Here is a 27,788-nt window from a genome sequence, read left to right on the forward strand (position 1 = left end):
GGCTCAGATTCAGACCGGGCCGGAGAGCACCAGATAAAGAGTGGGAAACAAGTAAAATAAGAGGCGGTTGGGAAAAGAGCCACGACGTCGTATAGGAAAGAGTAGAAAAGGTCGTCGTGCAAAACTATCGCCTACTCTCTCTGCTCTAGAAATCCACAGTCTCCGGCTTAGGGTTTCTGATCCAAAACCGAAACGCATCCATGGCTCAGATAGGTCTCACCAGGGTCATCCTCATCGCCGGAGCAGGTAACACCGCGCGCGCCTCTGTAATTTTCGAGCTTCAATTTTGCTTTGCTGAATCGATCTGAGCTCCGATTGTTGTTCTGTGTTACAGGTTACACTACCTCCATCCTCGCTCGGAACGGCAAGCTCTCCGACGTGCTCGCTGAACTTCAGGTACTGTTTTGATTCGTTTTGCTTTGCTGTTTTACTGCTCCTTTTTTTTTCAGTTTAAAAAAAAAATCTATTTACTATGATCAGATAGTTTATTTGTTTAATTTTTGCGGAAATTCGAAGAGTTTTGTGTTTTCAGGAAGATTCAGGAGCTGTTTTTCTTATGTGTGATTAATTTTGGCGGTTGTATTTGTTATTTGATGGCAGGCTTTGTTGAAAGGATCAGGAGAGCATGAAGGAGATTCTGATAAAGTTGCGTCGCAGGTATTTGACTGAATTTGATAAACCAGAATTAGAATTGGAGTTCTTGTTTTGTTTTGGTGTTGAATTTGTTCGTATGGATATGAAGCTTTTATGTGAAAATTTTCAGATGTATAACCGATTGCTGGATGAGATACGCACTGCACGACAAACTGTTGTTCTGAATGCCAATGCTGGCCAGGGTACCTCACTTTTTTCGTGTATTTTTTTTTTTTTCTGGAATTCTCGAGCTGCTATTATGTTGTGAATTACTTAATTAAACATTTTTTCACGCAAAAGAGACGTGTTCTAATTGATTCTTTTTTTATGTTTTTGGAAACTCGTGTTCTTTAGGTAGCTTGTCATTTCTTATAATGCCAGCTGCTACACTGGGGGCAGTGGGATATGCTTACATGTGGTGGAAGGTATGCAGATGATATGGATATGTCTATTGTATTGCTTCAGTTGTGTCTGAGTTTTATTTTGTTTTTGATCAATGGAGGGTGACTCGCTAATCTAAACTTCTTCTCTTAACAAATGATTAGGGCCTTAAATTCTCGGATCTCATGTATGTGACAAAGCGTAATATGACTGCTGCTGTTACAAACCTGACCAAAAGTCTGGATACTGTAAAAGAAGCTGTTGTTGTAAGTTTCTTCTCTCTTGAATAAGCCCATAAAAGTTTCATATATCATGTGAAGTTCAATTTTTTATGCAGATTACTTAATATGACCCAAGGTATATCTGAAAACCATTAAACTGTGTCTAACATTCTTTGCTTCATAGAATACAAAGAAGCACCTGACGCAGAGGATCCAGAATTTGGATGATAAAGTGCTGGAACAAAATGAACTCTCAAAGACAATTAAGAATGATGTATGTTCTTTTCTTCATCCTATGAACTTTTATTTCTTAATTCTTAGATGAAATGATTATATATCGATTACATGCTTATCCTTTAACATGTTTGATGAGGCTCATCTTTGTTAAGTTCCATGTTCAGTGGGTAATTTTAGTGTTAAAAAAGAAAATTTTCAATACGATTGAAGTTTACAGAACTGTCTCTTCAATGTCAATTTTAGTATCCATCATCACCTTTCATATTTGATGTCTGATGTCTTAAATGTTCAAAGTTCAGTTTTTAATAAGGGTCGGTCCAATTTGATGCAAGTGAAAACCTGTAGTGTGTGATTTCTGATATGGATATGGGTACATGTTGGGCTCAGTATTACTGAATGAAATTAGTCATAAGAGTATATAACTATTGGTTATCAGTGTCACTAAATTTGTTTGCAACTCGTGAAATAGGTTGCTGGGGTGCAATATTCTCTGACTGAAATGGACTTTACGTTGAGTCAGCTGCAGTGTTTGGTTGCTGGTCTGGTAAGTTATTCTTCAACATGATTGTCTCCTCTATGTTGCCATGTTTCTCCTCAAGGAGACCATTCTTGCTGTGTTACATGGGCTCTAAGTTCTTTATTATGTCTCCCTCTTTCTCTGTATTTTCGCTTTGATTCATTGTAACATCGTTTCATCTTCTCTTTTCTCAGGATGGGAAGATTTGTTCTCTTGAAGAAAAGCAGGTAAATGTTTGATTTTGTAATAAATAAAGGAACGATAACTAAATAAAAATAATAATTTTCCTTCATAAAACTTTCAGCTGCAGTTACTATGTACATCTTCTGTCTTAAGGTTCTGACATACATATGTTATGCAGGATTTCGCAAATATGGGTGTTGCTTACCTCTGCAACTTTGTTAGTGGGAAAAAAATTGAAATGCCTGGAGCTCTGCAGGTCTGTACATGCTCTTTGGATTTATAATTTCCTATTGATGCTGGAACTTCCATATTTTTGTCAGAGATAGATAATTTCATAATTAAAATTATGCCCTGCCGTCAAGTTCATTGCAAGCATACTTGATCTGTTGTTGGTCTCCAAGTGGCTAAGGGGCCCCTCAGCATTATGTTTATTCTAGGAATGTATCACTATTAGATTTAAGACTAATTCTCCAAAGCAGCGCAATCAATGGTTTGAATGCTCTATACTAAATTTTATTCTGTCTCTTAACTAGCAAGGTCTTTGCACGGATGCTCATATTTACTATTTCCTTGCAGAAGCAACTAAAACTTTCTGATAATGGACGGGGTAGCCGATTGCTCTCATATTCAGAACCAAACGTGATGGTATTCTAGAGATCCTTATACTTACGTTTGTTGACATTTATCTTGTTTGGAAGCATTGAACACAGGACAGGGAGATGTATACTCTAGATTACATTGCAATAAGAGGCTATTTTATCTGTTGAATCTCAACAATTAGAACACTGAGATCTGCTGTTTAATTGTACTTATTGTCACTTTCTTACAGGGGCTTAAAGAAATTGCGGAATCTTTGACTTCCCGTTTGAGTACTGATGGTATCGTGCAAGATGATATTACCAAGTTAGAAGAGCCTCCAAAGAACTTGCTGAGGTCAGAATTGAGACTCTGTCTCGCGTTTTTGATGTCTTCTGTTAGCTCAGTTGCATCTGTGTCTCTGCATGCATGAACTCTTAAGTTTCTGTTGACAATATACATAATGAGATATTTTTGTTTTGTGCTCAATTTTGCAGGTCGGTGTCAACCAAGTGTTGATCTTCGTATAGCCATGTGGCTAATGATGCTTTATGTAGGCTCTCCATTCAAGTTTGATTGTATACAATCTTAGTTCTACCGCATTTTATTTTCTCAAAGCTTCGGATTATGGTGAGAATGAAGTAAATATAACTTTGGAGCTTCTAACGTTATCTTGTCTACTGTTGAACAAATTGTGTGAGATGCCATTATAAGGCTGAAGTAATGGTTGAATTATTATCAGACTTTGGTTGCCTTTTTTCTTTTAGATCAGTTCTAGCTTATTTCTGTGAGGTAACCAGGCGGGCAGCCCTCGACTCCTTTGTAATGAATTTTCGTGCTAATAAGCTGGTTATCGAAGCTTTTGTTTATTTACATTCTACTTTGCTCCTCCCAACAACCTATTGAACTACATATAGCACACAATTTTCTAATCAAAATGTTCTTATTCTCTATTCTCCTTTGATTCTTAGGCAATTCGCAAACTAAAAAAATACCAGACTTCGTCTTTCTTTCAACGAGTAGACTCACGATCTTTCACTTACAAATGAACTCGTCTTTCTGTTTTGATTTTTTCCCAGTTTCATACCTTTAAGAAACTCTAAAGAAAAACAGGTTCAAGCTTTCTCAGAGCTGTCGAAACAGTTTCAAAAATCATTCTTTATTAATGATGAAATCATGGCAGCAACAGAATAACAATTGAAAAAAAAAAAAAAATGTGTTCGATGTCTTTGCCAACAGCACCAGGTCGTCTTACATTCAATGTACTGAAACTGAATGTAGTAACCACTGGCTAATCCCCTTGTTATTTTCATTCTAGGGATTTATTCACATAATCAACTGCTTCTAACAGTCATAAATAAGAGTAAAAACAAACCAAACACCTAGCTCGCTAGAGTTTCCTAGTACTTAAACTACAAATGCAGATCCTTTAGCTCCCAACTTCCAAAATGCTTAATCGTCTTAAATTCCAAAACGACTTCGATTTGAACATAAGCACGAGATCAACGTACACCATTATTGTGACTAATTTTAAGGGAACATAAGCACCTGATCTTGTGACTAATTTTAAGTCTGTCAGTGAAAATCAGCAGAAGAGAACATGTTCATGGCACCATTATTCCAAAGGGACTGCCTCCTTAATGGTAGCATGTTCTTCTCCGGGGACTCTAAAGCAGGCAATGCATCAGTGTTGGATGCACACGAAAAAGGGATGTTGTGAATCCCTTCATACAAAATCCTCTTCAGATTTTCAGTACCGTTTGTCTGCGGGAGCAAGTTCTTTATTATGTCACTCTTCTCATCGTCACTTTCTTCATTCTCATCGTTCAAATTCTTCTCCACCAGCTCTTTGAATATGGAGGATTTGAGGAGGAGGCTGAGTGCAGTTGGGGAATTACATGAAGACTTGGGGGTGCAACTAGGACTGATGGGGGGCATAGTGTTCTGCATTTGGAAAATGTCCCTTGTTCTTGCGGTGTCAATGTCCTCTACTGCGAATGAGTTATTCGGAGTAAAGATCGGAATCTGTCTCTCTTCCTTGCTTGGATTGTTGTTGTTGGAGTCTAAAATATTTGGTTTTGGTTGTTCATGAGAATTAGCAACAAGTGGATTGGGTCCTGCTGGTCTGAGCCATCTTATGTATGTGCTCAAGTCAAAGTTGGTCACGGCGTTTATGCCTCTGTATTCTATCGCTGCAATATCATAGGCATGAGCTGCCTCTTCTTGGGTGCCTGCAGTGATCATCAAAGAAACAATGCTTTGGTTATAGCATGCGTTGATGCTAGCTCATCGGTGAAGGTTTTTTTTTAGAATCAATTACTTACCGTATGTGCCAAGGTACAGATACTTGTTTCCAAACACTCTCCCAATCCTTGCTTCCCATCTCCCATTGTGATGGTGCCTGCAGTTTCATCCAAGAATTAGTACACCATATATTTTTAAGCAACAAATTGAAGATGAAAGGTGAAAATTTACCTTGCAACTCCTCTGTACTTGGATACACCTCTTGAGAAACCACTGCTTCTTCTATAAATAGTTAAGATAATTAAAAAGGTCACTGACATGAAATTTGTACAACATTTAAGGTAGGCTGTAGGCTTCTCATTAATTTGAAGATGAAATGATACCTTCTTAGAGAGGCCAAGTATTCTTCTTTTGTTAGTGTGTTCATTAGATCAATTTCACTCTCGTAATCAGACACCGGAAAGTTCGTGAAAGTTGATGTCCCCCAGTACTTGAGTGCTGCCAAATCATATGCTCTTGCTGCGGATTCTTCTTCATCATAAGCACCTGCAGACACATTCTGAATTTGTTAGATGATTCAATATATCTTTATCTGATAATTAAATGGTTTCAAGCAGCCTAGCTAGTAAGTACTGACCCAGATAAACTTGCTTTCCCTTCTTCCTTTGTGTTGGATTCCAAGACCCTTTGTCCCATAAATGAGCTTCATATCTCCCTGTCCATCTATGCCTGCATAATCTCTTATATTTAGGATTCTTCAACATTTTAGTTTACTCTAGCCAAAAAAAAAAAATGACAGCATTAGAACAACATATCAAACCTGCTGACTCCGCGAAATCTGGAACTTCTTTTGGCAGTAGTAGTAGTAGTGGTAGTGGTAGTGGTAGTACTAGATTGAGGGTTAGGCACAGCATTGCTAACTGTTGTTGAAACAGCCGTAGATGTATCCCTCCTTCTTCTCTTGACACACTTGTTAACCAAAGCATCAACTTCTATCATGCAAATCGGACGCTTTTCAGGGCTCTTCATGAGTTCCGATTTCACACTACTAGCGGCCAGCTGATCCATCTGTCAATACCAAACAACAAAAGACAATTGGTTTTCAATTTTCAGCTCGCTTTTGTTGTTGGAAAACAGAATGCAGATGTGCTTGTGTTATATACATGTTCCTTTACTTGTTCTTACGTCTATTTTGTTCCTCAGGTTCGATGAGTCTGATGCCAAACTGAGACAAATATTAGCACTGTTACAAAGCTAGAAGCCGACTTCAGGTCTGATCTGGAGAGCAATAGACAAAAGTCATGTTGAATACATACAAAATCCAAGACCGAAATGATTGGTGTAGTTTTTGGCGGATCAAAATGGACAAGTAATATCTTCATGGGAGACAAAGGTGAGGTTTGGCTTCTTCAAGATGATAATATCCATAATGCTTTATGTTTTTTGTTTTCTGGGATGAGGAAGCATGAAGAACTTGTATTTTCTGTAGCTTGAGGCCAAATATATCTGTGATTTCGTGTTTTAGTCCTTACTTTCAGCTTCGGTTTCTTCGTCCAATTAAGTAAGAGTCTATACGTCTCATGTTTTGATACTCAGTTGTATATATGTATTTAAATTTGGAGTTGCTTTCAATATATCTCGTTGATTTCTATGGAATCGGACCTTATGATATAGATGCTTTCCAAATTAGTATTAAGTAAATTAGTGTTTGTGTGCTAAAGGGTTCTGAGGCACACTAAAACACATGCATTATGTGCATACAAGATAGCTGTTGTTTGTTGGGAACTGCTTAATTCTAGTGAATATCAGGGTATGGAGACAAGTTGAAGTTTTCATGCAATGACGGCTATTTTCACTGTTAGATACTGAGGCTAAAACTCAAATAAAGAAGGTTAGACACTATTTTCTTGCTTAATTACTTTCCCACAAAACCCAAAAAGAAAAAAAAAATACAGAAAACAAAGAAAAAAAAAAGAATGGAAAGGAAAAAGACATGCATGCATGTAACAGAGCAGCTGCAAATGATAGCTTGCTTCCTGCTTCCCTCTAATGCTCTTCATGCAACCTCGGATGTTTTCTCTTCCTTTCTCATCGATCATCATTTCTAATTCTATGTATCCACAGAGTTGTATATACATTTCAACTCAGCCTACGCAAAATTGAAAAGCCTATACTGTGTATGCATGACTAGCTAGCATGGTCGGCCAACAAAGCACTCTAGAGCGCCGGCAAAGCTGGTCAGTTGCGGCGCCAACTTCCCGGGCTTAAACGGCATCATTTCTATGTTCGTTGATTTCGCACAGTTAGGGTTGCCAGACTCAACGAAGAATGCTCCATTCTCCATCACGTCTCCCTCGGATCTCCAGTTCCAGTTCTTCCATTCCGATTCGTCTGTGTACTCCCTCTTGGTCACCTAGTTAATATAAAGAGGATCTTGTTCATCGAATAATGTGTTGCATATCAAATATATTTCGTTATTCAGAACAAATTTGATGAGAATGTAGTACGTCGTAGTTGCATACCTCTTTTGCGACATGGCTTTCAGGAGCAATGAACCTGTTACCCTGGCTGATGATGGTAGGGTTCATGTTACCACCAATAGCATACATTATCCACTGTGTGTAGTCATTGTTCACAACATGGAAGAATCCAAATCTGCACCTTGGCATTCTCTGAACCAATCCCTGCCCGAAGTGGTTGAAGGCGAGCGTTATTTGCATGTTCTTGTCTTGGGTGTGGGTATTTTTTGCCCCGAACAACATCGCCTGATCGGACAATATAACATGTCAGATGTATAATTTTCATGTCATAGCGCCACAGTGGCATAATTTGTGTGTGACATATCTAATCTATTTGTTAGTGTTAGCTAGATACTGGCCTCGTTGTGGTCAGTGAAGTGGCCATTGGAGATGGTCACAGCGGTAGAACCCATGATGCAGTCGATGAGTCCGTCGGCGGTCCTCGCCATGGAAACGTGGTCGATCCAGATGTTGGAAGCGCTGAAGAGGGAGATGCCATCACCATCGCTCCTGGTCCTCAGACCAACATGGTCTTCGGCGTCCCTGAGCATACCACCTGGTAAGGACTGAATGTCCTTAACTTTAATGTTGGTAATGATGACATTATTCACATATTGGAGAGTTATGCCACCACCATAGGCAATCACAATGTTGGCTCCTCTACCATCGATGGTCTTGTCACATGTCACCATTAGCTCCTGTTGCAGCCTAATCACCATGCTATGGGCAAAGATTATCCAGAGAGGACGTTTCCGTGTCACCGCGTAGCGGAGGGTCCCTTCTTTAGGGTTTACGATATCGTCATCTGAGCCATCAGTGACGACGTAAATCGGCCCACCCTTGCCACCGGTAGTCTTTTTTCCGAAACCCATAGAGCAATCGACGAGTTTCTGGCGGTTGTCGGCCCATTCAGGGTCGCACCGCCAGCATGCGTCGATTGGGTTGGTGGCCCTGCAGGGGCCTTCATATCTCTTGAAGCCTCTCAAGGTCCTTCTCGTCCTATTTTGCCCCATGATATGCCTGCATGCATGCATATATTGTTTGGCATTCAATTAAAATAGAAATTAGTCAAAAAAATTTAATCTCTAGAGGGATTTGCAGGCATTGTGGAAATTCCGACTAGTACTAACTTTAGAGTGCATATATAATGACATGAACGTACTCGTGTACTTTGGCATTGAACTCCTCTGTAACGTTCTCGGGATCGGGATGAACAGAAGCATTGGCAATTCTCATGGCGTCGGCTGCTCTTTGTTTCCAGTACTCGTCTTCTAATTCCACAGTATCATTTTGGCCGCTGACGATTGCCGCGACGCTCGACAACAAAAGTAAGACGAGAAAGATTGAACCGGATCTATTGACTACCATTGTTTGTGATATGATTTTCTTCTAATTCACTTTGGGGGCTTGAAATTGTCAAGTACGTCGGAGAAGGCCTAAGGCGAGGAGTTATTGGAAGCGCAACATAGTAACTTGCCCACCCAGGCCAAAAGATTGAAGCTGGGTTGGGTGAGCCTCCTAAGCTTACAATTTGGGGAAGACAAAGATGGATATGGCGGGAAGTATGGGGAACCAACCTTTCAGGAGGAGGTTGACAGTTGGAAACCAGTCTCTCACTTTTCAAATAATTCTTGAACTGGTCAATTTCGGTACTTTAATATTTATCATTCATAGAAAATTAAAATTTGGTCCATTCTATGTTTTGGTGTCACCAAACAATAATGATTTGTTTTTACCAAATAATAACAGTGGAAAGTAGAGCAGAGTTACACACCAAAACGTACCAAAACGTGTTACAGAAGGTATCCATCCCCAATGAATCACAGGTGTGATGGTAAACCGCCTTTTGAACATAATTCATCACTTCGGCATTACTCGACTGGCCGCAATTGCACAGCTCAGGCGAGTCCTTCCTCCTGCTTCAACTCAAGTAAATAACTCTGTCTTGGCACCCTTATTGATCTCCCTGCATAGATATAGCATACATACACCAGAAAACTTATGCTGCTAATTCCCAGACCTTGTAGTCTCTTCCTTCGAGGCTTTTGGACCATTTTTGATCCCCGTTTGGGGGTTCATAGTGACCTGGTCCGATCTTCATTGCAACTTTTTTATCAATGATAGCCGCATACACATCTCTTTCGGCCTTGGTAATTTTAACCTATAATATAGTGTAACAATTGATATCAACCTTCCATAGGACGAGCTATCTCATGTTGCTCAACAAATGAAGCCTTAATAGATTTTCACTGATACTTACAATGCTGCGACAGTTGATTTTGTTCCGGTTTCTTAGAGAGATTAGACCTGCAATTTCCGATCGGTAGTGAGAGAAGATGTGGTCATAGAAGACTGCTGGTGTTCCTGGATGAGTCAGAGTGTAAGCGTATCCTTGAATTTCCTTGTCACGTGGAAACCTCCAGTGACCCTTCAAAAGGAAAAGAAAAAAGTATAATCATGCAACTGGATGTTAATCTGATTGTATCAATATGAGTAATAGCATTATAAAAATTGATCTTAATTATTAAAAAAAAAAAGATTAAGAAAATTGATGCTCTGCTTTCCAGTAATCTGAATCACTGAAGTGCATGTGAAAGTAGTAAGAAGTAACTTAAATTATATCGTATGGTGCTCTTTGCTTTAGGTAATGCCTTTTTTCTCAACTGGATTAGTATCATGTTGAAAGCTACAGCTTGGACAAAAATAAAGATCAAGCCAAATTCTTTTTCTTTTTGATAAACTCGTACCACAAGGACATTACCCAAGCTAGTTTAGTACGGGGAATAGGTAGGAGGAGGAACATCAATATTCTTCTTGGCTATAACATATCAGAAACGAAAAAATAAAAAGAGTGCAAACCTGAGTAGAACCAGTATCGTGATTCTCTATGAAGGTAACAGCACGAGATGGCCACCATCCAACAACCCCAGGAGGTTTTCCCTTCTGATCCGATAATCGCCAATACTCGCATCTTTCCAGAGCCTATATAATATATTCCATTTTAATGAGTATCATCTACCATATATTCAGAAGCATTTGGAAAGAAATAAGTGAAATAACTATTATTCAGAAGCATCATTCTTAAATGCTAAATGAGACCAAATTCTAAATGAGCAAGGTAATATAAATCACCATATCGTATGTACGATTGTTTGGACCACTTTGGGGAGCAACATTTTTGCCAAAAGTTGGGTGTACGTTTTTATTTGTAGGCCAAAGGACAAGATCAATTGCCATAGGAAGCATTTTGAAAGCCATTTTGTTCTTATTTTAGAAATATTTTGTTTACTACGAAGTGACAAAAATTGCTTCCCATGGAACTAGCAAGAAAAATGCTGGCATATAAGCAAAATCTTACTGTAATCTGAACAATTCATGGATGCAAAAGCCATTTCACAAAGGCCTATATCTTTCAAACACAACTAACACTACGGTTTGGAAGGGAAAAACTAAGATCCATATGAATCGAGATAAAGGGCCAATATACCATTATGGTACATCTTCACATACACAGGTATTCAAACCGTACCATAGGGAGCAACTGAGTACAAAGGTTCCAACGTAAAATCTACAAAGATGAACACTTACAGCATGAAGGATCCCTTTTGTTGTTACATCAAAAGCACCAGCAGCTCCACTAGTAGCATTAATCCAATCAATAATTCTCTGCCTATGTGCATCTTGATTGTGATCCATCTCACCATATGTGTAACTTAGGGAATCCCAATACTCACCCACAGCAAAGTAGGGTTCACTAGCATCCATGTAGTCCTTAACATAACCACCCCAAAATCCTCTAACAAAATCTAGCCTCCATCCATCATACCCAATTTCATGCCTGTCATGATCACCCATATGTTTATAGCAAAAACTTTCAACATAATATGTTCATGAGGAAATGCAATTCAATGGATAAAGCTATGATATAGATAAATAGAAAACAAATACATGTGTATTAAAGGTTGAGGCCAACACTGATATTATCTGACCTAACAGGTACGAGACAGCTTTATCCCAGAAACTTCATAAGTATCGACTTATGACAAGAATGGTACTCAGCAGACTACTTCTAAATTTTGGAACATGACCATGAATCCACCAAGAAATCATAGCATGTATATTTGTTTTTTTTAAACAAGCATGGTCCTAATGCTAGGACAATTATGACTTCGCTCCCTGTATAGTTTTGAGACACTTTATACAAGGCATGTATTCTTAGCACATAATGTGCATTTTATATATTTTTTACACACTAGCACTTGCACATTTGTATAGAGAGAGAGAGATAGAGAGAGAGAGAGAGATAACAAGAAAAGGTGAAACAATTAACATGTGTGCTTTGATAGAAATGTGACGATCTGTATTAAAATATCTGTGTTTAGTGATACATGAATACAAAACTAAGTTAAACTCGCAAACAATAAGGTTAGAATCCACAAACTGAGTAAATAGTTCAGAATTTTAACCTTAGCCAGCATAACCATTCTTTGATATCCTTCCTCACAAAATCTTGCGAATGATCAATGTTTGGAGCAGCATGAAAACTATCTCCACTACTTTTGTTGCCCCTACCCTGTACAATACAAATAAGGCACTTTCACAAACCTAGAAGTTATATAGTATATTCTTCCTAGATATCACATATATTCTACCCAACTACAGTGTACTTGTGTGTGTTAGTGTGCATTTCAGTGTTTTTGCCTGTTATGTTTTGGAACCTTTATTCGGGTCAAATTCAGTAATATACTTTTATAGCCATGGAGTAAGATATGAGACTCTATTACTATGAAATGTGTTGTGTATGATGAGAATTGGCAACTTTAATCTAAACGTATGGTGGGTTGTCTTGGAAATTGAATGGCGTCAACTTAGAATCTTTTTTCATTATTAACTTGGTGTGCTAGGTATTTGATTTATGTAGCATACCAACTCCAATCATCCTAACTTTGAAAGAGCTATCACTATATAAAGTTGCTTCAACTAATTTTAAACAGGGAAATGCAGGGTTCCAGATACCAATTCTTTAGGCTGGCAGAAAACAAAAAAGTTTCCTTTTCCTCGTTTCCTTTTAATCTTCTCAAAATCATATACTATTACAGCTCACCTCTTTTGTTCGACCCAGACAAACTTGTATATGATTTTGTGTAGCTTTGCAGTGTCATAAACAACACTGTCACATGTGCATATGCATGCATATGGAATGAACTAGACATCATAACTTATAAGAACGAAGTTTAGGTCTCTGTAAGTCATTCACATGAAACCAAGGGCACAAGCTACATTATCACATGTGCCGATGTGTGCACATGAAATAACATAATTACCATGTCTCTTTCCATGTTATTGTGCCTCTAAAAATGCAATCATATTTAAGCTGTCTGCATGTAAACCTGACTTCTGATTTAGATTGTCTGAGAAATGCAGAAAAAAATCACAACATCCCAAAGAAAATGCTAAAGGAAGCCCAGTATTCAAGTAGATTTTGCTAATTCGAAGCACATTAAGCTTGCTAATTCTAAGAACATTGTTAGGGATGAAAAATAGATACCTGAAAATGTGGATCATCTGCAACAACTGCACGATCATCCCAATTTAAACGACCACCAAATATATTCCATACACCATTTTTATTCTGATACTGTGCACAGCGGTGATTTAGAACAGCATCTCCAAGTACTTTGATACCAACTTTATGGAATTCCCTCACAGTCTCCTTCAGTTCATCCATAGTGCCATATCTGAGAAGTGTGAAACACAAGTAATCACTGATGAATACAGCATCCCTCCAGAACTCCCAGAACAATACCAAGAGTAACAAAGAAAGAACTCCCTAAAAAAAGGAGCAGAATCTACTACCAATCAAGGTTTAAGAAAAAAAAAAAGGTTAATGATAAAGACTTCAGAGTTCAGACCAAAAGAAAAAAAGACAGGATAAGGTCTGAAACTTTGATGGTACAACTAATTGTGTATAACCAAGCAAGCAGAGGTATGTCAAACGACCTCTTTTCTTGACCGAACAATAGTATCAAAAATTAAAATTTCTGTAAAAATTATCGCAACAAATGCACTGTAGAGCTACCAAATTTATTTGGAGTCAATGAGAGCTATGAAGATCATGCAACTGATGCAAGATTATTATTATGTAGTATAGATATATCATAGGGTACCTGGAGTTCAGATTATACAAATCTGTTGGCATGTACCCTTCAGGCGACACAGAATCTGTAGGAGGTGGTAACCAAATCACAGTGAAACCTAGTGATGACAATTCAGCAGCTTTACTTTTGAGCTCCATGTACCATCTTCCAGATTTATGAGATTCCCAATTAAAACCTTGGCACAGTACTTCAAAACCGGTGCCAGTCCCTGAGGATATTTTGACAGAGGGTGTCAATTCTTCAGATTCTAAAGTGGTTTCCTCAGTAAACGTGGGAACATTGCTTCTGAAGATACTGTAGGCTTCCGCAGCCAATTTTTCTATTTCTTGGAGAATGCTTTCTTGTGCTTCTTTGGATGTCGTCTTTCGGCTCTTCTCAGAGGAAATGCCACTCACCAGGGTCCTTATTTCATTTATTATTCCATTGGTAAATTCAGTAAAAGAACTTTCTTCTATTTCTTCTTCACTTCTCTCATCTACCTTATCACCTTCAGAGTGATCATCTTTCGCTACAGCAGGTAACTTATTTGCACTTGATAGGGGGATGTAGAAGTCATTGCCCTTACATTTCAACCATGTGCTTTCATTTAGCTTGAAAACAAAAAGAAATCCTGCGGGTCCTTCTTCTAAAGTAAACAGTCCCCAACATCCATTTCCTCCCTCTTTTTGCTATAGACAGGAACCAAGAAATAATTCATTAGCTTCACAAAAAGTTCTTTAAAGGAGGAGAGGGAATAGCAAAGATGATAAGGTTATACAAACCTGCAACCGAGTTCGCAGAGCCTTATCCTTGAATACTACTGTTTCTGGTGGATGTGGGGCAGCTGGAACTTCCCATCTTTTAGAATCATCTTTGCAAACTCCCCAATGAACAACAACATGATTAAGTAAATCCGTTTCCAAATATAGAAGATTCTTTGCTGTCTCAGGGCACTTCCTAACAGAAACAGTTACTGAGTTCACTACAGCAATTTCTTTTGCGATAGGGAGTTCTTCATAGAAGCCTTCTAGAGACCTAGTTTGCTCTTTAGTTCCTCTGGATTCACCACCGCTATCTTTTTCTTGGGAGTTTGATATTTCTGCTTTGAAAAATATGTTGGTTAACTTCCCCAAAACTCCTGAATGGAGAAAGAGACCGGGCAATTTTCTTTCAGTTTATAACTAAGCATAAACGGAAATGGAAATGACTGGAAAGAAAAAACTGAAGATCCTTTACCACACACACACACACACTATGAACTTGATATGATTCTTATGTTTATTTAGAAAAATCAGCACCCATCTGGCTTTTCTTACACCTTTCTTGGAAAATCAAAAGTAATTCGGATTGAAAATATTTTTACTAAGATCAAACATTATAATTACCAAATAGATAAAGTAAAACCAGCATATAATGATTTGATGAAACAGAGGACATAATGATTTGAACAACCTGGCAACATCCCCAATCCCTTTTTTGCTCCAACAACATTGCCTTTTTCTTCTTGCAGGTAGCCCACAAGAGGCACTTTGAAATCTCTTCCTCTGTGCTGATAACAAGCACCAGTTTCTTCATCCTGCAACACCAAAACCCCCAGAAACCATAAATAATGATGGACTAGCCAGCTTGAGTAACATAAAGGACAAATATTCTCAATTGTTAATAGCTGAAACTCCGAACCTTTAGAATGAAATTTATGGCTGCAATTGCACCATCGAGATTAAAATCAATCTTCACTTCCTGAGAATTATCACCTCCAACAGCTGATGATAATTTCGTCAAGGGTGTGTCTATTGCATAGTCCTGAAAAACACATGTACTTCAGTTTCATACTGCATTACTGCCAATGCAAAAGCATCAGCTCTTCTATCAACTTAAGAACGCCACACATACCTTGATTGGAATCGAACCAGGTGGCCTCATCTCCTCAGGAGGTTGTTCCCATTCACTGCACAATATTCCTATTCATTAGTGCAACGAAAACATCCAAACACCAGACATAAATTTTTGAAACCAGTCCATCTCCTACATGTAGATCTCATATGATAAAGAAAAGAGTAACGCTATGTGAACCACCTTTTAAGGAAGAATCCTATCAACGCTCCAAAACTATGATTTGGAAGAGTAAACAATCTTCCTTATCTATCTATTCGGGCCTTTTAATCACTCGAAAACATCACTAACAACTATTAGAAACACTCACACAAATCAAGATCATTAACAGCCAATATAACAGTGACACAAATCAAGCACCTACATTCCATTAACAGAACAATTCTTCTCGAAATCATCGGAACATCGAAATATCAAGTTTAAGCTCTCTACCTGACGACGTCATCATCAACATGTGAAACTCCCCAGTGAAGAACCCACTTCCCGGGAAGAGTGCAACCAACTGTAAGCGTCCAATTCCGATCATTCTTCCCGTGATCCAACCTCACATAGATCTTTCCCTCCACCTGAAATTTCAAATCAAAAACCGAATCAGCTCTCCCTAAACTCATCACAAAAACTACAAACCTCAAGCTCAAGAAGGAAAGACTCAAACCAGCTCAGTTCTCTCCAGAGGAAATGTCTGCTTGAAGAAAGGTTTTGTGGACTCAAACGTCGCAGCTACGGCGGCGTCAGCAGAGGAAGCTCTGAGAGTGAGAGGAGTCGGACGCCGGAAGTTGCAGAAGCTCCGGCCACGAAGCTCCTCCACCTTTTTCGGAAACGCGCTCAAGTAGCTGAGCTTGATCAGCTTCGAGGATGAAGCTGACCGGTGGCGGGAGTTTCCACGGCGGCAGTGGTGGAGAAGAGGCTCAATGCTCACCGTCGACATGGCTCTGAGCACCAGAGCCACTCACAGTGTCAGACTGTAACTCACGAAATGAGAATCTAAAAAGAATAAGAGAAGCAGAAGAAGGAAAAATGTATCCAAAAAAAAAGAAGAAGAAGGAAAAGGTGGATTTTTTTTTTTTTTGTGGATTTTTTTTAATTATTTAAATTAAGTAAAAATATCTGACGCTTTCGTACTACTTCTGAACTTCAAAGGCAAGTCAAATAATTATTTGAATTATTAGAGAGATGAGAACGTGTAGGAGTTGAGAATTCAAGGGTTCATGTTGAAAGGCTCGTAATTAGGAAAAGGAAACTTGGCTTCTACGATTGGAGATATTTTCCTAGTAGGGGCCAAAGATCATTGAAGGAAAGTGAACCTTTTGTTCATTATGCCAAAAACGTTTATGGTTCAGGCAACAGATGCTTTCCTCATACCATTTTTTCACATGAACCACATGTGGTGCTGAGGTCGGTCTTTTGATTCGTTTAGAATTGTTTTGTGGAATACAATAGGCCTTTGAGTAAATGTATTATCATCGCCTCCCTGTTCGAAATATCAGATATCCAGATATACGGCAGAACCATGGGAATACATTAGATGGAAAGAAACTCATTTAAACTCGGTTTAAGGCTACACCCCCCACTAGCATTGAGGTGGGTGGAAAATACGAAAGGAATTTGACATCAGGTTCGTGCCAATTATTTTTTACAACCCATTACCACCAAGATATGAGAAACCAATAGCACCACAGTAAAGGACCACGAGTTCATGACAAATTCCCTCCTATTCTACAACCTAGCTTATTGCCCTCTACCATGCAAAATCAAAACCCACCTTTCCATTTGCACCTGATAGTTGCTTAGCTCATGGCTTCAGTGCCAAGGCCAGACCGATCTTTGCACTCTTCTCGATTGCCCTTGTGTCAACCTCTCCTGAGATAGTAAACAAAGACTTGGGACGCCACTCGTGCTGGATGAGAGCGCTTGCCCTGCCATAGTTGTTCACCCGAGCCTTCACTGAGGTTAGGGGGTCAAGTGCATGCTGAGTGCCAATGGTGAAGGTGTTCTCGTTGCTGGAAAAGCTGTGAGACAGCTCCGCACCAACGGCAGTGCAAGTAATAGGGCTGACAGTCTGGTAGTAGGAAGCAGTGAGGGTATCACCCTTGTCATTCCTGTATACAACACCAAAATCCAAAGATCAAAACCCCCATAAGCATCTCAACAAAGGTACATTCTTTTCCTAGGGTAACTCAACATACACAATAAGTGATCTAAACTAGAGAAGATAAAATTGATCAATGTGATTCTTCTGTTCTTTTATTTTGCTAAGAAAGAGTAACTCACACAAGCAAGGAGGCAATGAGGTCGGTATGGATGAAATTCAACCCAGCATTGAGTTTGGTCAAGTTCCCAGAGGCAGTGTCAAATGAAACATCTGTTCCAAGAGATAGGGCAGCGTTCCCAACAACACCAGAAAAGTTAATAACAGGATTCGCAGTCAATCCAAGGCTAGTGCTTATTCCAGCATACTCATGCTGGTATTGAAGTTCTACCTGTTTTCAAAATAACCCGAAATCAGACTACTGTATAACAATGGAACTCAAATATATATCAACACGTATAAGAAAATTCTGCTACGAGGGGTATGATATAGTTGATACAACTGACTCAACAACATCGCTTTGTAAGTAGAAAGTTTGATCTTACCCTCGCAGATTTCTGATCAGGTACAATGAAACTCAAGATTGCCTTGAGACCAGGTGCAGGCTCGTCAACAGTAATAGTTGCGAGAAGCTGCAACAAAAAGTTATCAGTCGAGATATAAACACATAACGAGCTTCATATATGACATGAAAGCATAATACTTCAACCAAAATACAGGTAAAAATATTAACAAGATATAAAAACATGGATTAGAAGAACAATACATCAAAAAAGTTGCACTGACATGAGATTGCACCAATAGGATTACTGATTAATTCAATAATTTCTTATTTAGTTTACATGAAACCATCTTCAAAGTATCAAAGAAAATATGCAAATACTAGTCATGAGACCAAATTAGTTTTGGTGATCCCCATCCGTGATCATAAGTAAAAACGGTAATCAGACAACAGTGAGTACAAGGTGAGTCTGTTTCTAGGTATTGCACCAACTCATTTACATAAACAGTTAATGTAACGAGAAAAATAACTTGTAGTGCCTGATAACTTACATTTGAATTGGTATCAACTTTAACATCAGTAGTGATGTTCTTGTTCTTGAGCTGAGTGCTGACGTCCCCCAAAAGAAGATCACCTTTCTTAATTCCACTCGAGGTAATCGCCTGAACAATAACAAAAAATGAAATCATCAGAAGTAGAACACGGATTCCAGAATCCAACAAGACATATAACAAAATGTAAACCACATATGCGAACACATCAAACGACACTATCCATCTCTGAGAACCGGTATTCTCAATTAATCTGCTACGAATAAATAAAATCACAAAACCACCAATACTACTGTAACAGCAAGTAAGTAGCCAGGTCCAGCAAGAGCCCATGATATTACGAGATTCAATATTATATTTTCAACAACAATATACTATCAGCTATTCATTTCTCCAAACCTTTCGGTAACAAAACAGCTGATACATCAATTTCATCACAAACAACAATTTAAATCCTCCACATTCACCACACAGCTACATGTAGTCATATTCAGCCAATGTCATGAAAACCTAATAGACTATCAATTAAACCAAAATTACACAACAATCCTACTGCATTAGCAAAAAAAAGCGAAAAATAGAAATGATAAGAGCAAAAAGAGGTAGAAGCTTACAACTCCAGAAGCGGTGAGAGTGGTGACGGTGAACTTGTGGTCGGTCTGGTAATCCCTGTAAAGAAGATCTGCGCCAACAAATCACAGAATATCAGTGAAGATCAAAATTATCGAAAAATGAAAAAAAAAAAAAATCGGAAAAAAATGTATAAAATATAAAAAAGAAAAGCGAGGACAGTACCTCTGGCTTTCTTGCCGATATCGGAGTAGAGACCGGGACCCTTCACCATGTTTGTCTGAGGAAAATGAAAGAGAAACTGGGGAGGGGGAGAGGGTTTAGAGCTGCAGAGAGAGAAGAAGGAGAAGATGCTGAATGGGAGTGAATATAAATCGTAATAGAGGAAACCCTAGAATAGGTGTTTGTTGAGAGAGTGAATTTGGGGCGTTCGATATGGGCTTGGGTGGCGGTGTGGGGTTTTAAGCCGTTGATTTGGAAGAAAAGTCTAGTGGGTCTTCGCTGACCTCGAGTATCGCGAGGGGAGGTTGTGTTTGGCATATTCGCCTTTTCTGTGCTGTTTTTATGCCACGTTGCGAATACATTAACATTGGTGTGCTGTGCTGTTTTCTTCTGTAAATTATTATTTGCAAAAAAAATAATATATATATATATAAATATATTGGTGGACAATAGATATGAAAATGAATTTGAGGGTTGCACGAAAGTGAAAACTAATAAGCAAACAGCCAAACAATAGGTAATATAAGAGCTCAATCGCTTCTAGCACCAACTATGAACCAAGCATAGTAAAACGTTCAAATCCACCAACTATAAGGACTATAAATGTCGAATACAACTATGAACAAGCATAGTAAAACGTTCAAATCCACATACTATAAGGACTATAAATGTCGAATATAGACAGCACACCTAAACCGAGTCTTAGTAATAAGCCTTGCATAATAGAGCTGACAATACGTTGAAGCTTATAGATGTCGCAACTCCAACTTCATACTTCTGTATCAGGACATTACGAACGAGATGAATTTCCTTGGAGGAGACCATCTCTTATCTGTGAAGCAATGTCTTTCACAGCACCAGGTCCGTGAGGGATGAAAACCGAGTTGGACTTTGAAGATGCACCGATCTCCTTCATTGTGTCAAAGTACTGGGTCACCAGAACCATGTCCATGACATCCTTTGATGATGTCCCGGGTACATTCTCAGAGAAGGCCAGCACACTGTCTCTCAGCCCGTCCACAATAGCCTGGCGCTGCCTTGCTATCCCAAGCCCTGACAGATATTTGGACTCTGCCTCTCCCTCAGCACGCTTAATCTGTAGTATCTTCTCGGCTTCAGCTTTCTCAGTAGCAGCCAACCTCATCCTAGCAGCTAGCAGCCCACAGAAAACATGAATATATTAGTAATCTGCAATCCTAGGAGAAAAAATACAATACATAATGTCCAAGAGACATTTAATATATGCCGAGTAAATTCTTATTTGTGATGAACGAAGGTAAATCAATATGACTATTGAAAGAAAATGCATTATATGTATGTGCATTTGATAAATTTACCTGCATTAATCTCATTCATCGCTCTCTTCACATGCTCATCTGGTTCAATATCTACAATCAAAGTCTGTACTATCTCAAACCCATAATGTGACATGGCCTACATAAACCACAACAAAAACAATTATTAATATGATATATGTTCCGCATTTGAATTTCAACCCAAATGGCAGACAAATCTATACCTTTTCAAGTTCTTCTTCCACAGCTTTGGCGATATCATTCTTCTGTTCAAAGGTTGAATCCAGATCCAGTTTTGGAACACTTGCCCTGATAACTGAACAGAAAAAAGATTTCTAATGAATCTGGAAGCATTGTTAAACGTCTAACTCTAAACTCTGAAATATACTCCTCTCCGAGGCAAAAGTAAGACGACATGAAAACAAGAATTAGCTAGGGGTTGAGGGCAAACCTCAAACCTAACAACTATTTTGCACAAAAACTCAAACTATAATAGTGCAAATAAAAAAAATTATTAAATTGCAATCTCCATTTTCAATACTCTCTTTGAAGGTAAAATGGTTTCATGAGCACTGAAAAGTTCAAAATCAGATGTAGAAAAAAAAAAAAAAAAGGGGGGGGGGGGATAGGCGGGGGTGGGAAATGCCAGCAGTAAACTTATTCCAATTTTCCAAAAGCTGCACTAGCTATCTTTTTGATAAATGATGATTCAAAACTTAACTGAACTAGCTACATTAAATACCTGAATTGTTACATGCATAAAATAAAACACAAACAACCTACAAACTTATGGAATTACTTCTGTATCATTAACAAATCCATACCATCAAAGACATAAGACTGGATCTGGCCCCTGGTATTACTGAGCTTGTAGAAGGCATCTGAAGCTTTATCAGCCAGAGCTCGATATTGAATAGAAGCAACCACAGTAACAAAAACATTATCCTGAAGACATACCATAATTCAGAATTGTCAGATAAACCGATAATTGTAGTTTTCCTCATTTGTTTGTCATCAGGAGTACTAAGAGATGCACTAGAGTGTGTGCGAAGTGCTTTTCTGTGTATAGAAAGTCATAAAAATCTTTTTGTCTATAAGAAATTGAAAACAAACCTTGGTCTTTGTTTCACAGCGAACATCCAATTGCTGCAGTCGTAGCGATAGATGACCAGCTATTGCACTACCCAAGCACCAAGGCAAACAATGGCAACCAGGTTCAAGAACATCATCAAACTTCCCAAAAGTTTCTCGTATTGCAACAGTCGACTGGTCCACCTGGACACAACCAAGGCACTGTCCCATTTTGTGATCCTGCCAAAGACAGTAGAAACCATGGTCATCAAATGCTGAGTTGCAATATAGTTTTTCTTGCACAGTCCACAAATCTCCAAAAATAGTGTCAAGATTGTCAAGATTAATCAAAAACACATGCTACTGAATCAAATAAATGCTACTATTTTGCCGTAAAAGATTCTAAGTCCAAATGTATTTGCAATCTTGCAATGAAGCAAATTTAAGTAACTTCAACGTAAAAAAAAACAAGAGTCAGTTGTATGTATTCTATCCTTCCTAGTTCATCTTTAGAAAGGAACTAACACACCAGCTGGAATACTCTTAAAGGAAATCAAAACCTGTGATTGCTAATAAGAAAGCCAGACACTGGTTTAATACGATCCAAACTAGCATACATCTATCAGTTAGTGCATATTCATAGCTGTGTATGTGTAGTTCTGAAATGAGGCACTGATCTAAACAAAAGTTTTTTGAGCTACCAGCGTACAACGGAATGGTCAACAAAACATGTGGAGACTGTAATTGAAGGAACCATACAAACATAAAACTTGAGTTGTTTAAAGAGTAAGGAGCAACCTGAAGGTGTGTCTTAAACCAATGCTGCCACAACATATAAATAGTGAAAATGATTCTTAAACATTTGTTATGCATTACAACCATTAAGTAATAGTCAATGTAAACACTAAATTCAAAAAAGAAAAGTCACAACAATGAACCTGAAACTCCAGTTAGGATTATCCGGTATCTAGGCCAGGTCATATGTGGAAAGACATTCTTCTTCTTTTTGAGAAAACAATGACAACTAAGATTTCAATAAATCCAACCTCTTTGAATTTAAATTTCCACTTAAACAAAAGTTTACACAGGAAAAGCCTGCTCAGGATACTCATATCTGAGTATACAATACTTGGTGCAGATCTTGACAAGTGCCGAATCAACACATTGAGAAACTAATATAAATTTAGTGAAAATGATTCTTAAACACTTGTTATGCATTACAACCATTAAGTAATAGTCAATGTAAACACTAAATTCAAAAAAGAAAAGTCACAACAATGAACCTGATGATTAATTCAATGAAACTCCAGTTAGGATTATCCGGTATCTAGGCCAGGTTGTATGTGGAAAGACATTCTTCTTCTTTTTTAATCACAGAATGCGGTAAAAAAAAAAATAAGTACAGGACTGCATAGATGAGCCACCAAATGGAACAATTAACCAACTGCTTCAACACCGAATTGATCAAAGGGAAACTTAACCTTAAAATACACCATACAGTAACAACAATATGGAGCTAAAATGGGCTGTAGCACTCGTGTATCTGTAACATCTCTCCAATTATTATAAGAAACTTGGAAGAATAGTCATAATTTGTTTTTTAATGAATATTTTTGATAATCATTCAAAAATTCCACGGCCGTGTCATGAACCATAGAGTCAATAACTTGCACAAATAATACAAAGTTACATATACAAAGTCACAAAGAATGAAGTAAACAACATCAAGCTAAGAAAAGTAGAAAAATCTAATAAACTAATACCAAAAGACGACCTCTACTATACAACTTACATATGACTCAAGCAAAAGCCAAACTGTTGTAAAATTCAAAGTAATCAAAGGCATAAAAGCTAGCTGTGCATGCACAACTGTAAAACATCAAGCACCGAAAATAACAGCAGTAAATTCTCACAGGAAGAACAAATTCAACTTCAATTCGAAAGTGAAACTCAAATCCTTTGGAAATACGTACTTTTCCTACTGTTTTCTATCGTTTTCTGAACAAAATCAAGAGGCTCAACACAAGGTGAAAGCGAATTTCACAGCAGAATCACAAAATTTACAGCGGCTATAACTCACGGAAAACTTTGAAAAACCTAGGTCAAAATCGTTGCGATGCTAATGGTTTCTGAAACCGCAACGATACTACAATATGAAATTTCAGAGCAAAAACTACAAGGAGAACGCAAATTTCACGGCGAAAACATACAATTCAGTAACGAGAAGTACGAAATATGAAAAATCAAAGCGTAAATTCGAATTCGGAGTAAAAATTCACGGCGAAGGAGCTCGGAACTGTAAGAAAGTACCTGTAGAAGTAGAACAAAGCAAGAGAGCGAGGAAATGAGAGAGAAGATTCACAAAGAGACTGTAGAGAAATAGGTTTATTCTCTCCATATTTATAAGGAAAGCGATGGGGAAGAGTATTTTTACCGTCACTTGTTTCGGGGTAACTTTCTTGTGAAGTAGCGGTGAAATTTCCAGCGAGGAGCAAGGAAAGTGTGACGGGTCGGACTTACACGGCCCAAATAACGTGATAACCCGAGTTTAACCGCGGCGTTAAAATATAAAAAGGTAGATGATTGGTTGGTAAACAAGGTAAAAGTAGGAACTATTTTGGCAAATAGAATTTGATCGGTCGTTCGTACGTCAATTATTATTACCCGATTTTGTAAGTTTCAACCACTCTACGGTTATTAAATATATGGTACACAATATTGGTGATATATCTTACAAAAAGACTTTTTTTTAACTCCGTAAGATCAGATGACATATGAACTAATATTAAATTTCGTAGATTTATGATTTATCCATTTTCTATTTTCGTTTAATTCTAAAGTTTGGTATGATAAACTTGTGTACCAGACTACTAGTCCATAGCTCTTATCCAGAATGGATATCTTACAAAGCATCATGCATTTACTTCCAATCCAATTACGGTCTTCTGGGTCTTGCACACTTTCCCTTTCAATTTCAAAGCAAAGGATCAAATGATAAACTCGGTCCACACACTATACTCATAAATTTGCCCACAAGTTATTCCTCGTCTCCTTTTTCTATAGGTTTCTTTTTCATTGACTAAATACAGAGAGCGTGGACGCAGACATTTTTGTACTGTCAAAATGTACATTACTGTTATGGAATATTGTGTATTAATCATACAATGAAACTAGCTTTTTTTCCCGCGCGTTGCTGCGAGAAACAATCAGAATATAAAAGTCGCATATGTACTATGTTGATTGTAGTAGCATATGTTATAATGTTAGTAGAGCTATTACAAAAACAGTAATAGACAACAATCTTGTGTACGTAGCACTATAGAGTTGATCTAGTCTTGGCTCATCTGATTTCGCCTTGCATTCTTTCTACAGAGCCAATCAAACCAAAACATAGATTATTAGTTATGTAGCTTAGCAATATATTAGCGAAAAGAAGAAGAAAAATGAGTAATGTAGAAATGACCACTTAGTTATATTTGTGACTGCATGATATCCTCAATTCCTTCTCATTCTTAACCAAAAAGAACAAAACTTCAAGGTAATTACATCAACATTTACAATATAATTCACATAGTTGAATTAGATTCTCTTCCTTGCAGAGACACCCTTCATACATTTTTACACATCATCCAAAAAAAATAGAACTTCGTGTGATACCAATATTTTTGAAGGCACATGCATGATACTTACTACCATCAGATAATTCCTTTCTTAAAATATTTAAGATTTTCAGGTAAAATGCATTGATCTGCCTAATTTATAACACTGATTTCTTTCCATATTTCCCTTAACTTTATAGAAGATCACAGTTCTGCGCCTAAACTATTTCCTTGTCCAAAGACTTTTTTTTGCATCTGATATCCATACACTTGACAATTTCAATCTATCCCACATTGAAAAATATGAACATATCATTATCTCATTTCCCACGTGCAAAGACAACTAAACATCATATCTGCCAAATTCCTGTCCACTACAGATGTTACCATGTTCAGATCCTAAGATCAGCCACTACTTTTTTTTTCCAGTTCTAACAATCTAATTTATAGTCCAGGGCTACAGCTATAGATAGAATGAACTCAGTAAATTATAGATATCACCAAGTCAAAACCAATAGACACAGAGGATATATATCTATCTTAGCCTGAATTAGTGATTGGATATACTTTTGGGATAATTGAGGGGAAAGTGGAGAATTTCAAAAACACAATAAGAGATAGTGTAGTACATGAGAGCTGTTAATAGAATACCTGCTAAACAATTTGGCTGCACAATTCCAAATGACAGAGGTTTCAAGGTCAGCACTAACCTGTAATCATACATACAAATAGCTCTTCTTCACTAAATAGCATGAACAGTAGAGAAGAAAAGGAAGAGAATTCAACACCAAAGAAAAATAATATCAGAACATCAACTGAAAAGCAAAATAATAATAAAAAAAAAGGAAATCTAAAGAGATAGAAAGGATTATCAAGAGCTAAAAACAGACGCACCAACTAAAAACAATATCGTCCCTTGTAATCTTCTCCACAGCCTCAATATATGATATTGTAACAACCATACTAAAAAAACATAACATGAGAACTCGGAACAAAAAACACACAGCCTCCATATATAATTACTTAACTCTTTTTATATCATCTTCTTTTTTTCAATCCTCACCATAACAGTTTAATTAGGTTTAGTGTTTGGCCTGTTGGGCATTCTAAATACAATTGGATCAATAAACCACAATAGCCAAGGAATATACGTTCATAGCTGCAGCAGAAGACCTACAATTTAATTAGAGATTTTGAAAGACCATCAATGCTTGATCATTTGTAGTCCAGAGACCCTTCGCTCCCTTTGTCTCACCCTATTTATACTATTCAGCCAGTACCTGAAAATACACATCAAGCATCATAAATTGAAGTCAATTCTCAAAGACTAAACCGTAGGAATTTAAATTATTAGGTGGGAATTGAAATTATAAGGAAAAGAAAGAGTAAGCAACTTTACATACCACGAAGTAGAGTTTGAAGTTTTTCCCATAAGTGATTTCACATAACTTCAGTATTTATTTGAAATACCAATTCCAATTCATTCCAAAAACTCCATTGCAACCTGAAAGCAACATGGAAAAGCAACTAACATACAATTTGTGCCTGAAATTGTAAAGGCATGTTAATTTTAGTTTTTACATATACAAACTCATTCAAGATCTTTATTTATACTCATTCATGTTGTACTTCTACTGACTCATTCAAGATCTTTACTTATACTCATTCATGTTGTACTTCTACTGATGAAATGAAAGAAAAAAATAACATAATCAGAAGAGGACCCAAAAGAATAAACTGTGACTATTAAAGAAAAAAAAACAACTTTAGATCTAAACCAAATAACTTTTATGGAAAGGAACATATATGGAGATGGATGCTTATTACTCCATTACCTGTATTAGTCGATGGCTGAAACTTCCTCTTTCTTCCTTCTTTTCTTTTCTTACAGCTTTGAGTTGATCTCTGATTCTACAGGAAAACTCATAAGATAAAAACTGTTGAATTTGCTGATGTAATTGATATCCACTTCTAACGAAGAAAAACTCAAAATCACATGCCTCTACCAGCGATAGTTATCAAACCAATTGACTCATCAATCAAAAATTTGAGTACCTATTATTACCACCTTCATTCTATTCATCCAACCCGAATAAATTTAAGAAACAAAAACGAAAAAGAAAGAAGAGAAAGAACTGCTTGGTGAGAGAAGCTGACAGCAATATACCTGATCGGATGAGAGAAACCTCAAATGATCACAGCCACTATCCACGCAAAATCAAAACCCTGAAAGAAAACAAAAAATTTCAATCCGAACCAAATGACCAACATGCAAAATTTTGAAAAAAGAATTGAATTCCGAATCTCAAGAAGTAAGAAAAACTGAAGCAAAATACTTACCAAGATAT

General features: G+C 37.6%; 6 protein-coding genes across 6 annotated transcripts; 1 reads left to right on the forward strand and 5 right to left on the reverse strand.

Annotated features, from left to right (window-relative positions):
• The first annotated feature begins 65 nt into the window (after positions 1-65).
• On the forward strand, positions 66-3,728 carry LOC101313977. The gene is made up of 13 exons (XM_004297285.1): positions 66-246; positions 335-396; positions 601-657; positions 764-836; positions 988-1,058; positions 1,179-1,280; positions 1,420-1,509; positions 1,942-2,016; positions 2,184-2,216; positions 2,351-2,428; positions 2,749-2,817; positions 3,002-3,105; positions 3,246-3,728. The coding sequence occupies exons 1-13, from the start codon at positions 201-203 to the stop codon at positions 3,265-3,267; spliced, it is 882 nt and encodes a 293-aa protein (XP_004297333.1). The 5' UTR covers positions 66-200; the 3' UTR covers positions 3,268-3,728.
• Positions 3,729-4,323: 595 nt separating this feature from the next.
• Positions 4,324-6,060, reverse strand: LOC101310315 (ethylene-responsive transcription factor WRI1-like). The gene is made up of 6 exons (XM_004298399.1): positions 5,813-6,060; positions 5,630-5,721; positions 5,376-5,538; positions 5,224-5,274; positions 5,073-5,149; positions 4,324-4,979 (listed from the first exon to the last, which is right to left on the reverse strand). The coding sequence occupies exons 1-6, from the start codon at positions 6,058-6,060 to the stop codon at positions 4,324-4,326; spliced, it is 1,287 nt and encodes a 428-aa protein (XP_004298447.1).
• A 1,123-nt stretch (positions 6,061-7,183) lies between these two features.
• Positions 7,184-8,879, reverse strand: LOC101310604 (probable pectate lyase 3-like). Its single transcript, XM_004298400.1, has 4 exons — positions 8,674-8,879; positions 7,871-8,531; positions 7,515-7,757; positions 7,184-7,405 (listed from the first exon to the last, which is right to left on the reverse strand). The coding sequence occupies exons 1-4, from the start codon at positions 8,877-8,879 to the stop codon at positions 7,184-7,186; spliced, it is 1,332 nt and encodes a 443-aa protein (XP_004298448.1).
• A 299-nt stretch (positions 8,880-9,178) lies between these two features.
• Positions 9,179-16,559, reverse strand: LOC101314271 (alpha-amylase 3, chloroplastic-like). The gene is made up of 13 exons (XM_004297286.1): positions 16,197-16,559; positions 15,974-16,107; positions 15,542-15,596; positions 15,329-15,451; positions 15,101-15,224; positions 14,431-14,786; positions 13,679-14,337; positions 13,060-13,249; positions 11,978-12,084; positions 11,100-11,349; positions 10,371-10,493; positions 9,772-9,939; positions 9,179-9,672 (listed from the first exon to the last, which is right to left on the reverse strand). Exons 1-13 carry the CDS (start codon positions 16,467-16,469, stop codon positions 9,511-9,513), a joined length of 2,724 nt encoding a protein of 907 aa, XP_004297334.1. The 5' UTR covers positions 16,470-16,559; the 3' UTR covers positions 9,179-9,510.
• A 468-nt stretch (positions 16,560-17,027) lies between these two features.
• On the reverse strand, positions 17,028-19,663 carry LOC101314557 (mitochondrial outer membrane protein porin of 36 kDa-like). The gene is made up of 6 exons (XM_004297287.1): positions 19,479-19,663; positions 19,298-19,365; positions 18,684-18,794; positions 18,176-18,262; positions 17,813-18,021; positions 17,028-17,640 (listed from the first exon to the last, which is right to left on the reverse strand). Exons 1-6 carry the CDS (start codon positions 19,525-19,527, stop codon positions 17,334-17,336), a joined length of 831 nt encoding a protein of 276 aa, XP_004297335.1. The 5' UTR covers positions 19,528-19,663; the 3' UTR covers positions 17,028-17,333.
• A 298-nt stretch (positions 19,664-19,961) lies between these two features.
• Positions 19,962-24,254, reverse strand: LOC101314844 (hypersensitive-induced response protein 2-like). The gene is made up of 6 exons (XM_004297288.1): positions 24,152-24,254; positions 21,884-22,081; positions 21,595-21,715; positions 20,995-21,086; positions 20,813-20,909; positions 19,962-20,627 (listed from the first exon to the last, which is right to left on the reverse strand). Exons 2-6 carry the CDS (start codon positions 22,070-22,072, stop codon positions 20,266-20,268), a joined length of 861 nt encoding a protein of 286 aa, XP_004297336.1. The 5' UTR covers positions 22,073-22,081; positions 24,152-24,254; the 3' UTR covers positions 19,962-20,265.
• Positions 24,255-27,788: the final 3,534 nt, after the last annotated feature.

This window comes from Fragaria vesca, linkage group LG4 (genome assembly GCF_000184155.1).
Source record: "Fragaria vesca subsp. vesca linkage group LG4, FraVesHawaii_1.0, whole genome shotgun sequence".
Classification (NCBI taxonomy): Eukaryota; Viridiplantae; Streptophyta; class Magnoliopsida; order Rosales; family Rosaceae; genus Fragaria; species Fragaria vesca.

Bases quoted from the DNA above. Each gene is read 5' to 3' on its own strand.
- LOC101314557 (XM_004297287.1), bottom strand. From the start codon at position 19,527: ATGGTGAAGGGTCCCGGTCTCTACTCCGATATCGGCAAGAAAGCCAGA. The intron at 18,022-18,175 runs GTAAGATCAAAC...TTTTGAAAACAG, and splicing joins CTGATCAGAAATCTGCGAGG to GTAGAACTTCAATACCAGCA. The intron at 17,641-17,812 runs GTGAGTTACTCT...TGTTGTATACAG, and splicing joins CTCATTGCCTCCTTGCTTGT to GAATGACAAGGGTGATACCC.
- LOC101314271 (XM_004297286.1), bottom strand. From the start codon at position 16,469: ATGTCGACGGTGAGCATTGAGCCTCTTCTCCACCACTGCCGCCGTGGA. The intron at 16,108-16,196 runs GTTTGAGTCTTT...TTGAAATTTCAG, and splicing joins CTCTGGAGAGAACTGAGCTG to GTGGAGGGAAAGATCTATGT. The intron at 15,452-15,541 runs GTATGTGTGGCG...TGTGTTTTTCAG, and splicing joins CTGGTTCGATTCCAATCAAG to GACTATGCAATAGACACACC.
- LOC101313977 (XM_004297285.1), top strand. From the start codon at position 201: ATGGCTCAGATAGGTCTCACCAGGGTCATCCTCATCGCCGGAGCAG. The intron at 1,281-1,419 runs GTAAGTTTCTTC...TTTGCTTCATAG, and splicing joins CTGTAAAAGAAGCTGTTGTT to AATACAAAGAAGCACCTGAC. The intron at 2,217-2,350 runs GTAAATGTTTGA...TATGTTATGCAG, and splicing joins GTTCTCTTGAAGAAAAGCAG to GATTTCGCAAATATGGGTGT.
- LOC101314844 (XM_004297288.1), bottom strand. From the start codon at position 22,072: ATGGGACAGTGCCTTGGTTGTGTCCAGGTGGACCAGTCGACTGTTGCA. The intron at 21,716-21,883 runs GTTTGTTTTCAA...GTATGTCTTCAG, and splicing joins GCTGTGAAACAAAGACCAAG to GATAATGTTTTTGTTACTGT. The intron at 21,087-21,594 runs GTATGGATTTGT...TTTTCTGTTCAG, and splicing joins CCAGTCTTATGTCTTTGATG to TTATCAGGGCAAGTGTTCCA.
- LOC101310315 (XM_004298399.1), bottom strand. From the start codon at position 6,060: ATGGATCAGCTGGCCGCTAGTAGTGTGAAATCGGAACTCATGAAGAGC. The intron at 5,539-5,629 runs GTCAGTACTTAC...ATGTGTCTGCAG, and splicing joins GGGAAAGCAAGTTTATCTGG to GTGCTTATGATGAAGAAGAA. The intron at 5,275-5,375 runs GTATCATTTCAT...AACTATTTATAG, and splicing joins TACTTGGCCTCTCTAAGAAG to AAGAAGCAGTGGTTTCTCAA.
- LOC101310604 (XM_004298400.1), bottom strand. From the start codon at position 8,879: ATGGTAGTCAATAGATCCGGTTCAATCTTTCTCGTCTTACTTTTGTTG. The intron at 8,532-8,673 runs GTACGTTCATGT...GCATGCATGCAG, and splicing joins TTCAATGCCAAAGTACACGA to GCATATCATGGGGCAAAATA. The intron at 7,758-7,870 runs GCCAGTATCTAG...TTGTCCGATCAG, and splicing joins ACTTCACTGACCACAACGAG to GCGATGTTGTTCGGGGCAAA.